Here is a 12,969-nt window from a genome sequence, read left to right on the forward strand (position 1 = left end):
ATAACTTTTCAGGAAATATCTGTTTTAGGCTTACAATCAGGATTAGGTGCTTCTACACCCTTGTTAATCAGCTATCATTTCACGCTGTTTTTAGGAATAAATTATGGGTAGGGTTAGGTTTAGGGGTAGGGATTGGGATTGGGTTAAGTCTATATTTTTGGACGGTTATGTTGATCCAGGATCAACAAAAGATGTTGATCCAGGAATATGTCTTACTTGGCAAAATCACGGCGACCTGACGCAGAAATAGCTAATGACGTATGACGCACGGAACCAGCGGTTCTTCCTTTTGAATAAAGAGTTGTATAAATACGTGTCCTGTCATTATAAAACTCTCCTTTCATTTGGCAACTGTGAAGTGGAGCAGGACAACCTCCCACCAGTCCTTGTTTTGGATTCTCATCCCCCTGCGTCTTTCACTTGATCTTTCGACGAGGAGCATATCCGATAATCGTCTGTGTATGACAATATTCTTATTCCCTTGTTCCTTAACGGGAACAGGGCTGCTTCCACACATTTGGAAAAAACCCTTGGAGCTAAAGATAGCCCGAACGGAATAGTCTGAAACTCGTAAACTGCGCCTCCGTAAGCAAATCTGAGGAATTTCCTGTGAGAGGGGTAAATGTCTATGTGAAAATAAGCGTCTGACAGATCGATTGTCACAAACCAATCATTTGGATGAAGATCGACAAAGCGCTTCGTGTGTTAACATTCTGAATGAATACTTTCATAGGTGTTTGTTTAACACACGAAGGTCCAGAATTGGACGAAGGGCTGTGCCCCCTTTTTTTGGAATTACAAAATAACGGGAATAAAAGCCCTGACGGCTCTCCTCCTCAGGCACCACTCTGATCTCCCGTTTGTTTAAAAGAGTTTCTATTTTGGCCATCAGGACACGAGCCGATTCTCTCTCAGCCATTGACATAACCCACGGGTGAACCGCACATGTGCGCCACATGGCTATTCGGGCAAAGATGGTGCGTTCCAAAAGGGATATATCGCCCTCCGAAGGGCACTTCGGAGTGAAAACAATCATGGCCGCCATATTGAAGGGTTGTTCCAAACCGAAGTGCTCAAAACTGGCCACTTCAAAGGGCCCTTCGGAATGAAGGATTTCGAAGGGTACAACTGATGGACACTTCGGGCTCCCATGATCCTTTGCGCAGATTCTTTGCATGATGATTGTGCCTCCGTGTGGGCACGTGATGATGGTCTTGAAGGGCACTTCAAGAAACAGTTGTTTGGTCCCCTACACCCTTCAAACCTTCGAAGCTCTCACTCCGGAGGGTAAACCCTTTGAAGGGATTAGGGCATAGGGATGAGCCCTTCCGAATGGAACGCAGGTAGAGAAGTTCTCCGAACACTTCCACCCGGCTGACGTCGCACAGTGATGACGTCACCACTGCTGCCGCGCTGGCTCCCACTGAAGGAGCGAGCGCTCCCTCCAGCGGTGAGACTAGGGGAGCGCTTCTCATATCTTTGAATTTTTTCTCTGGAACATATCGCCCTCGGCTGCTTGTCTGGCTGCAATAGTGCAACATTTATTAATGTTTTCTGAACTCGGGGAGCATATCGCCTTCAACCCGTGGCTTGGATGCGATGATGCATTCTTTATTTTCAATTCCCCCAAACTGAAAAGTGTTTGAAAACACTGTGTGAGTGCTTGGTGACACTGCTGAACATGACTCTGAGCTCCCTCGTCTCTCTGACTTTGAGGAGAGCTTACCAAACGGGCCCTTATTGAATTCAGAACAAGAGGGCTGTATTCCCACCTTCTCCTCTTTGCGGGCGGAGAGAGAAGGGCCGGGGAATACCTGCGTGTCAGGATGCACGCTTCTTCTTCCTCTCCTCAGGGTGGGATGGACGGTTTTTAGCTGCCACGGCCGCAAAAGAATGCTTTCCCCAAGGCCCAGAGCCATCCGATCGTGAGCGCTGGCCAGCTTGCTGCCCGCTGTGAGCAGGTCTTTGAGCCCTAGCGCCTACCGGTCTCCCTCTCGCTGCCGCTGTCGTGGCAGTTGAGAGGGTGGCCACAGCGCTTGCTTACGCGGTAAGCAGAGGTTAAATGCTTCATCCTCCTGTTTCCTGAGGGTGCTGGTTTCCCTCATTTACTCGAGGGCTGGGCCAAACAGCCCCTCAGTAGGATTGTATGCAGCATCCATTACCTCCGACTTCTGTGCGTCGCCCAAGCCTGACAGGGTTAGCCATAACGCTCTCTCACCTGACACAGCCAAGCCCATCACACAGCCACAGCCTTGAACCGCGCTGCGGGAAGAGCGCAGAATCAGATCGTTCACCACGCAAATTTCGTCCCAGAGTGCCGGGTTCTGCGCCCCTGGGTCCAGCTGCCGCCCCATCTCCTCCAAAATCTCCGCTTGATACGCTGACAGTAAAGTCACCACATTCAGCGAGCACACAGACTGCCTCGCGTATTTATACATCCTCTGATATATCGCGGTCAGCCATTTCATCTTACTCTGCAGCGAAATCTGAGAGGAGGCCGAAATAGAGCGCCGATTCTGATGGAGGTGATAGGCCACTGAAGACTCTACCGCTGGGGGTCCGGCCAACCCCAGCTCCCCCATCCCTTGAATCTCCAACATGGAACACCCCTTGGTAGGGAGCTTGCTCTTAAAGGGGCTAGACCAGTAGCGGGACATTTCCTTCATGCAAGCAGGCACGGCAGGCAAGAGTTGTCTCGCTGCAGGCTGAGCAGGAGGCAACCTTTTTCCATCATAAAGGTCCCTCTCAGCTCTTTCAGCATCCTTGGCCGTGGGCCAAGCTAGGCCCAATTTTGCCGCGACTCATTTGCACACCTCGTGCAAGTTACTGTCTACTTGCAAGGCCGAGTCGTTCGTGCTTGGAGTCCTAGACTGTTGGACAGGGAAGAGGGAGTTGTCTTCCTCCTCTTCGTCGTCCATGTACAAATCGAGGAGATCAGAGTTGCATCGCCCTCTGCGTCCTCGTTCCCCGGATCACCCTCCTCCTGCGTGAGCAGGCCCTCAGACAGCGGAGGCATATGCGCGGATTCGGCTTCCATCATGTCTGCCCAGCTCGTACTGGCTCGCGTCAGATGGTCAGTCGCCGCAGACTGTGTGGCCGCTCCAGACAGACAAGGGTCCTGCTTGTTAGCCACCGCCACTCTCAGCCTCCTTTCTAAGATTTTCACCGACAATGACGCACAGTGAGCGCATGTTTGTGGATCCACCAGCGACGTTTGAGCGTGCTTCGGACCCATACACATGATGCACATGGGGTGAGGGTCCCTGCCCGAGATGGTAGCTCCACATGAGGATAGACACGGGTGGGATGCAACCTCTCTGGTCTTCGACTTTTGGCGGGGGTGATGGCCGTCGACATAATGGCTGAGAAGTGATGCAAACCTCAGACTCATAACAACACGCCTGCTGGTCTAAGTTAATTAAACCTTCTGAAGGCTTGCCTTGACGCGTTAAACCTCTAGTTGACTTAACGTCACCTACCGCAGTAATTTAATACGCAGTAGGCCGATTAGAATAGCTCGCCTTGACTCGGACAGTATTCTAATTTTTAGGATATCACTCAACACAATCCTGTCTAACTAACCTCGCATTCGGTGACTGAGTCCAATGATGGCCCGTCTGTTGAACAGTTTAGTGAAATCAGCAAAGTCAGGATGTGCTGAGAGAGCTAGCTGCAGTCTCCCACGGGAAGAAAGCGCGAATGAGTTTGGCAGGGGTCGACCTGACTGATATAGGTGGGGTGGAGCCTGGTCATAGGTCGACCTGTCTGTCGAAGACAGACGTGGTGTCATAGGAGCTTCCGCAGTTGGTCACGGCCGAAGCGATTCCCCATAGTGAAACACCGAGAGAAGTTAGAAAAAGAACTGTTGTGGAGTCAGCAGGCAAGTTTAACATCCTCCTGCAGGTTAGCAACATGCTCACCGTCTTCATACTAAAGCAGTAAATTACACACCACCTGTGGCTATTATGAAACAGGAGAAGCAAATAGCACAGCAGAGACATGTTTACATGTCTGAGCCTGAGTAAAAAAGAACAAAACCCCCAAACTGTCATCCCTACCTCTTCTTGCTGTAATAGATATCATGTGGTAGTAACATAAGGTGATTCTCTTTAGTCTGGATGCTGTAATTGCATTGAAAAATTTGTCAGGATATCTGCAATAGAATAACTTGTGATGGTGAGTGGGATGCAACCTCAGGTAAATATATAATTTTGCTGTAATTTTGCAGTCTATGTAAATAGAATTTCCATTAATGGTGTTAATATTGTGTAGGTCAAACTGTAGCGAAGCCAGGATTCACTACATGCAGTTGTGTTTGTCTGTTTCATTGGATTGGAAGAATACATTCATTGAAAGAATTTGTATATTGTCTTTTTTTAACATAAAAATGTATTTGATTGATTTGTTGAAGTTTCTTTTAAAGTGAGCATCGATATATTCACAGAAAGTGGAGAACGAAATTACCCACAAATCAGTGCTCGTCTGGCCTTTATGGAGATGGACAAGCATACGTGGTATGGCCAAAGATTATTTTACTATAGGGAATACTAAGGGTCTGTATTACTTACTATTGGAGAAAGTGTAACGGCTAACTTGGATCACGTGTCCCTTAATAACCAATTACATTACAGCCTTGACGTCATTGAAATTCAGTCAGAGTTGTGCGACACTCAATTGCCGTTTATGGCTGCGTCCGAAAGCCTAGGCAGCTGACTTGCTGCCTTATCAGGCAATGACTTTGCAGGCAGCGTTTTTGCATGGAGGCACCCCCTGAAACTGATTTCGGACAGGCTTCTGAGGCAGCATAACGGTTTAATGATCTACAACAAAATAGAACGCGTTTTGGTGATAACTAAATTAATATTTAATTACTATAATACTGATTTATTGCTAGAAATAACATCAAAAGTGCAAAAAGTTAGTCAGAAATATACATTTACACACAAACTGACCACCAAACGCAACTTTCAGATGCCAACTTTATTTTTTAGCTCAACCTCACGGAATGGAACGCACAGGATTGTGGGATATCAAAGGCAGCGAAGGATACAATCCCCTTGTCCAAATACCCACACTTGCGGTCTTGGCCACTTGAGATAGTCAAGTGGTCACTTGCAAAGACCGCAAGTGTGGGTATTTGGACAAGGCTATCTATGCTGCCTTCAAAATTCTACCAGAAGAAGGTACCTCCGGAGACAGGAAGTGAAGCAGAATTTGGATTAGGACATGCCTTGATGCCTTCCTGCCTTGGAATGCTGCCTCTGAAGATAAAAAAACAAACAAAAAAAAAACGTGCCAGACCGGAAGCGTTTGCTTTAGCCGTTATGCTTTTCTGGCTAAGGTTGCAGGCTTGCCTTTTATAGTGGCTTTGGTACGGCTCTGAGTTTTTTGCGAGCAAAATGTGACAGTTACAATGCAACAATCACGATTGCGAGTTACATATAATAAGAAGACACATCCGACATTACACAGTGTGTCCAAATAAACTCGTTTTGTCAAGTGATCTGAACTTCGAAATAACTTTGGACTTTGCAATCACTTTAAAGAGCGATTAACAACGCATGCATTGAGCCGGTGAATCGGTTCGCTGATGATTCGGATCTCGAGTTTAAATCACTGACAGTTAAGTCAATAACGGCCATCTGAAAGGAGAATATTCAGTGAATAACTTAATTTTGGTCCGTTTTTCAAGCAAAGCTATCGTATGACTTCAGACAGATTGGAATAGCCTATGTCGCACTTGACGAGTGGTGATTTGAGGCTGTATCTCATAGACTGCTCATTGCCACTACATTGAAAATATATGATTTAAACTTCGTTATTTTGTGTTTCACTGAACGAAAAAAAATCAAAACTGGTTTGGAATGATATGAAGGTGAGTAAATGAAGAGAATCTTTATTTTTGACTGGGGATTGCGCCTGCAGTGCCTCTCCTCCGCCGTTAGAGGGCATCACTATCAGAGCTGCGGGAGCTTCAAGGTAATAACCTGCTTTACACACCGTAAACCACACAGGCATCGTCACGCACCGGCCTGCAGGGATCCACCGCATCTCGACGAGGAAAAAAATAAGACGATAAATCTCATTTTTGCTTTTGACGCGAACCTATTTTTTCATCCAGGGACGTTAAGATAATGTTTTTCTCCATCCCGCATCCCTGCTGGAAGAGGATGTCATTATTTTCACGCCGTTGTCTCTGATCAAGGTGAGGAATGGATAATATGCGGCGATTTCAGCGGAGAATAACATGATCACCTGCGTATTTTACCCTTAAAATGACATTCCGCATCCACCCAAGCATTTGTTTGGAATAATAATGACCTTATCCTTTCTATATCACCATAATGTTCTTTTATTACAATAATTGCATCCAGGCATACAGCCAGGTCAAATGAACTAACGCGCAAACGCGCTCTTTGTCTGGTTGCGGGCGCGCGTTCAATCAGTCAATCAATCAATCCATCCATCCATCCATCGCCTTATTTGCGCTTCCACGCGCGTGGAATGCGTCGAGTCTAACGAAGCATCTTCGAGGGGATCAATGGAGCCGTTCCTGCAGATCGCGCCGCACTCTCTGGCCATCGTGCTGTCGCGCGTCGTGGCGGAGGACGCGCCCGGAGTGACGGAGAGCGAGGAGCCGCCGCACCATCACACCGGCTACGAGATATTCGCCGACTTCAAATCACTGAACATGAAATATTTCTGGAATAAGATGGTGGCCGATGCCATAGCCGAGACTTTCTTCCTGGGCTGGATAGACGAGCATGTGTTGCTGATCCAGGGGAAGGAGGATCACCTGGAGGTTTTGAGGGAGGCTTGGATGAGGAGGTCCCTCAAACCACCGCAGGGCTTCGACATCAAATACCTCGGTAAGAATCATCTATGTGGTGCATATATGATGTTTATACAACAATGAGGACTTCATTAGTGGCCAGTCTTGCTCCTGGAGGTCGTCCATTGACAAAGTACCATGGTATTACCGTGGTTTTGAACATGGCACCAGGGTAGGGTCACTGGTTTTCTTTGAAGTCTTCTTTGAAGTATGGTATTATGTACGTTTTGGACAGGTTACCATGGTAGTGCCATGTTTTTTTTTTTAATGTACCATAGTAATTTCATAGTATTCATTGCTGATTTTGAACACCATGTAAATACTGTAGTATATGAATATTTTAGTAGTAAATAAATGTGTTGAAAGTTGTATTTCTAGCTGAGATCTAAACTTTTCATGATGGAAGATCTCCAGGAATATGATTGACCTGATGTTTATATTTAAATGTACTTTTGAGTTGGATACTATATGCGACCATTGTGCTTTATAGAACAAATTTCATTGTTTTAGAAAACATTATTTGCTTGTGCTTGCTTGTGATGGGCACTGTACAAATCAATATTTTAAAGTGTTTTTGTCTGTGTCTAAACATTAAGGCTGCTGCTTTTCTGTACAGTCAATGATTTAATGTTTTTGTAAGAAGAAACCTGGTTCAATGGCTTACAAGGCTATAATGTCAAGTTGATCTACAAAAAAAATCAAGTGACCCTTAAATAAGCAAGCATGCATTTAAATTCTGCAATTCTCTGTAGAAATGGTTATTGATTTGCTTGCTCAAAAAATCAAGGCATCATCTTAGTAGACGGGGTGTTACAAAAACATTCAGATATGCATTGATGGTCATATACTCCCTGCATATGCAGCGTTTTTCAGGTTTTGGACACAGCCTTTGTCTTCAGCTGTGAGATATTGAGGAATTTGATCACCTGTAACCCGAAACCTTCTTGTGATCATTAAGGCAGAGGATGCATGTGGTTGTTCTTCTCTTAAAGGAACAGGCCTTCCCTTCAGTGCTGGGGTTGTGCTATTGCACATTGTGAGAATTATAGTACACGTATAGTCTTAACAACTAGCATAGGTTTTGGTTGTCTCCTTGAAGAGTTTCTGAGTTTTGAAGTTGTGAATGAAGCTAATATACTCACATCCTCATCAAGACCTGTGACGTTCGGCTCCATTATTCAGACTAATTAGTGCAGAAAACTGCTGTCCCATATTCAGCCCCATGGACACACACTGAGGACAGCAGCACTCACTGTTACTGCAGCTCTGTAGATTATGGGACAGGTCTGTGTATTGTGGCATGTTCTTAGTGTAGTGAAGGGAAGAGGAAGGAGCCTTGGTCCGTGACAAACAGCAGGTTTTTGAGGAGTGTCGCTGTAGGCATCAGGGTTTTCTTTCTTCTGTCCTACTCTACATGCATCTCTCTCTCTCTATATATATATCCCTGATCTCCCACCTCTATTTTTGCAGGAGAAAGAGCTATGCTGTATCCGTCTCTTTGTGTTTGACACGTCTTGCGGAACAGCTGAGTTGTAGAGGAAAAACCCTCTATTGATGGACAGAGACATTCTTTGCATGTTTACTTCACACAAAATAGTTCATTTTGATATTACGTTACAGAATTTAAAGGGGTCATAGGATGCCCATTTTCCACAAGTTGATATGATTCTTTAGGGTCTTAATGAAAAGTCTGTAACATAGTTTGGTTAAAATTTCTCAATGGTAGTGTAAAAAACACCTTTTTTACCTTGTCAAAAACAGCTCTTTTCTGATCAAGCCGTTATTGTAGCATTGTCCTTTAAATGTTAATGAGCTATGCTGACCCCGCCCCTCTCTTCCAAGCTGCTCTCAGAGAGACTGTTTACTTTAGCCGCGTTCATCGTGAAACTTGCTAATTAGCACATTATTAGGAAAGGAGATTTGCAAAGATTCATTACAAAACATTATACTCACTTCTTCTGTAGATGAGGCTGGATCATAAATGATTCGCGCGAACATAGACACGTTTATGTAGATCGGGGCGCATTCCCTTCAGAAACAATGTAATCCACTGCGTCTTCAGCGGCTCAGATGTCGGGAGTAAATGACGACTGCTATGTTCATTATTACATCCAACAACAGAACACCTCAATCGCTTAGGAGTCATTCTTTTAACCAGATTTAAAAAAAACACTGGGTGGATTTTTATCATATAGGGTGGTTGTGTACACACACTGCCAACACACATTTCAGTTCAAACAACTTGTAAAAGTGCATGTAGCATCCTATGACCCCTTTAAGATGAGAAAAAAAGTTCAGAAAGTGATCAGTAATGAGTTTTCAATGGCGTGTGAAAGTTTTAGTCTTCCAAGAGAAGAGAAACATCATAAAAGTGTTTATTTTGTGGTGCATTGAATGGAATTTATTACTATTACTATAACTAGGCCAGTGGTTCTCGACCAGGGGGCCTCAAGGTAATTTAAAAATAAGGCAAAACAAGCATAAAAATAAGCTAAAAACCTAGACATTTTTTAAAATTATTTTAAAAGTTGAATAAATTTTTTTAAGCTTAATCTTAAGTGGTTTTGTTTAACCTAGAAATGTTGTTTCAATTCATAAAATCTTCTACCTTTGTGAGCATTTTTATAATGAATATACATTTTAAGCTCTAAAATATTTTAGTGGGTAGAAATTGTTAATAAAAAAATAAAAAAATACAGAACTCAACTAGTTATTTTAAAATCATTTTGTCAGTTGCCTGAACGATCAGTAGACTGCCTTGAATAATTAATCTAGTTTTGGGTTTACCTTACCCTGATTGTAATCATTTCTAATGGCAAAGCATACTTCGGTTTTTATGCATAAGCGAGGGTCAGTGTAGGGTCAGCATACAGTGCGCCTGACACAAATTTTGTCACCAAAATAGTACACATGTATAGTGTAAGCGCACCATCTGATTTTTGTAACCGCGTGTACTTTATATGTGCAGGTCGCACATGCGCATTGACTTGGTTTTGCACTAATCAGTTGTTCCACAAGGTGGCACCACTGTCCTGGGCCATTGTTTCACAGTAGAAAATGAAACTAAAGAGACAGAACAACAGATGGCCGCATTGACAAGCGTTTGTGTGAAAGCGTTATGAGATAACAGCTAGCTAGTTTATGCAAACAAAAATTAATAGGGATGCACCGAAATGAAAATTCTGGGCTGAAACCGAAAATTCTGGATGCATTTGGCCGAAAACCGTAACCGAAAATGCTTTGTAATAGTTATTTATTATTTTATTAAATAATAAAAAATAATTTAAGATTTTAAATTTAACTCAATTTTAATGACACTGAATTTAAAAAACGCAAGTTAATAAAATAGCCTCACTTGTATTGAAAGTAACAATAAAATTGGACAGAAAATATATTAAAGGGGTCATATGATGCGATTTCAAGTTTTTCTTTCTCTTTGGAGTGTTACAAGCTGTATCAGTGTATTTTTTTTTTTTTCAGTTCTATGCTCAAATATAACTTTTTTTGTCTAATTATCCAAATAATGTATAGTCCTTAAAAGCTGTTTTCATCAGAGCATGTGAGCAGAGCATAGCGGGGAGCAGATCAATGAACGAGAGGGTTAGGGCTGCAAAGCGATTAATCGCGATTAATCACACACAAAAAAGTTTGTTTACATGCTATATGCGTGTGTGTACTATGTATATTTATCATGTACAGTGGTGTGAAAAAGTGTTGGCCCCCTTCCTGATTTCTTATTTTTTTTGCATGTTTGTCACACTTTAATGTTTCAGATCATCAAACAAATTTAAATATTAGTAAAAGATAACACAAGTGAACACAACATGCAGTTTTTAAATGAAGGTTTTTATTATTAAGGGAAAACAAAATCCAAAACTACATGGCCCTGTGTGAAAAAGTGTTTGCCCCCTAAACCTAATAACTGGTTGGACCACCCTTAGCAGCAACATATATATATAATATAAATTATATGCAAGAATATATATATACACACAAATACATACAAATACAAAATTTAAAAAATATATATATACGTATGTGTGTGTATTTATATATACATAATATACCGTACACACACATATAGTATAGAGATGCACCGATCGATCGGCCAGGGATCGGAATCGGCCGTTTAGTCATTCCCCCAGGTTTTGCGCTTATACCAAATGCGTGCGCATCACCACTGATCTATATTAGTGGATCGCACAATCCGCGCTCAGTCTCAGAACAGCTTGTGAGCCACAAATACCAAAATGAGTGGCTAACTGCGCTAAAACGTTCAAATACATAAAAAATTGTCAAAATGCCCGTTTTGGCGAGTATCCAGTTAAACACAGTCAGTTTTGGAACGTTAAATAGTTGAGAAAGAGAACGCATGTTGTGTAACAGTATATTGGGTCCGTGGATAAACTCTTAAAGGGACCGCAGTCCAATATTCCTGCTGCTCTCTGTCATGTTAATCAAAGAACAAAAGACAAAGAAAATCACTTTCTGCTCTTGACTGAATACGGTGTATAACTTTAATGGTAAGCATTAATCTGTATTTAATTTTTACAATGAAGACTACAGAAATTAAAGTAATCAAATGTAAAATAACACTGATTGACTGCTCAATCGGACTGAAAAGCCTTCATGTTAACACCTAATCGATCCGATTGAGCTCGATCGGAATGAAATTTCGATCCGATTGAAGGGGGTGGTTTATTCCTTTTCTAATACGATTGAGAGTGCATTTAAACACTCGATCGGACTGAACCCCGAAACTGAAAGGTCTGCGCATGTGCAATGATTTAGAAATAGCGTATGACGTATGACGCACGGAACGAGCGGTTTTTCTTTTCGAATAAAGTGTTGTGTAAATGTGTGTCCTGTCATTATAAAACTCTCCTTTCACTTGGCAACTGTGAAGTGGAGCAGGACAACCTCCCACCAGTCCTTGTTTTGGATATTCATCCACAGGCAACCCGTTTTGGGCGCAGGGAGGGGCATTTGTACTGCGTGATAAATATGAGCAGCACGGCACAGCGGTTTATATGTATATTTATCCATAAATGGATAAATATTAATTCTGCTGTTAAAAACAAATAAACTGTGTAGGAGAGTGGTTATTATGTGCAAACAGTAGTAGAAACTCTATATTTGTGCAGTGTGTACATGTAAAAAAAAAATCAATTCCAATTGTAAGCTTGTGGCATATAAACGCGCACATCAACCCGATCACTTTATTTAGCGTTCATGTAAACACTACATTCAGATTCATCAATCGGAATGAATTCAGTCCGATTGAACCAAAAATTGTGCATGTAAACGTAGCCAATGAAATGGAAGTAGCAATACATCTTTTATTCTGTACTGTAATTAGGGGTGCTCTGATCGGGATTTTTGAGGCAGATCGCCGATCACAGAAAGCAGTATCTGCCGACACAAACACAACATTTATCCATTATTTTGATTTCAAATCCAAACACTGTCACTGAAAATGCTTTTTCAGCATTCCAATTCTTTTTTTACACAGTACAGTAATAAAATCTTTCATAGACATGTTTAAACACAATAGATATAAGCAACACATTATTCAATTCTTTTACTTTTGCATTTACTTCTAGATTTATATATTAAGTTGCTCAAGCAAGTGGCAAAACATTTAAACTACTTTTCTTATCACAAAATTACCATAGACAGAAAAAGACTGCTCTACTCAAAAGTGCTCTTTCCCTTTAAACCTAGCCAAAAAAGCCATATGTGTTGACTGTGGGGGGGGGGGAGATACTTTAAATTGAGGAGCGATGTTCTATTACTTCTATTACTTTTTAATCAGACTTTTTTTCTGGACTGGCTAATGATAAAACTTAAAGGGGTCATATGATGCTGCTAAAAAGAACATTATTTTGTGTATTTGGTGTAATGAAATGTGTTTAATGCCGCAGCATAAAAATGGCTGCCCACTGCTCCTGGTGTGTGTTCACAGTGTGTGTGTGTGTTCACTGCTGTGTGTGTGCACTAAGGATGGGATAAATGCAGAGCACTAATTCCTAGTATGGGTCACCATACTTGGCCACATGTCATTCACACTTTTTATTGTTTCTCCTCTATGCCCCGCCTTTCTGAAACGTGTCGATTTTTACAAAGCTCATCGGTCT

General features: G+C 42.3%; 1 protein-coding gene across 1 annotated transcript in view; it reads left to right on the forward strand.

Moving 5' to 3' along the window:
* Positions 1 to 5,871: 5,871 nt before the first annotated feature.
* LOC107758540 (storkhead-box protein 2-like) overlaps positions 5,872 to 12,969 on the forward strand; it is a 113,068-nt gene continuing 105,970 nt past the window's right edge. Inside the window, exon 1 of the mRNA XM_016576299.1 lies at positions 5,872 to 6,869. Coding sequence (XP_016431785.1) covers positions 6,542 to 6,869 — 328 coding nt within the window. The 5' untranslated portion in view covers positions 5,872 to 6,541. The remainder of the gene's footprint in view (positions 6,870 to 12,969) is intronic.

Source organism: Sinocyclocheilus rhinocerous, unplaced genomic scaffold (genome assembly GCF_001515625.1).
Source record: "Sinocyclocheilus rhinocerous isolate Xijiao unplaced genomic scaffold, SAMN03320098_v1.1 scaffold474, whole genome shotgun sequence".
In the NCBI taxonomy this organism is placed as follows: domain Eukaryota; kingdom Metazoa; phylum Chordata; class Actinopteri; order Cypriniformes; family Cyprinidae; genus Sinocyclocheilus; species Sinocyclocheilus rhinocerous.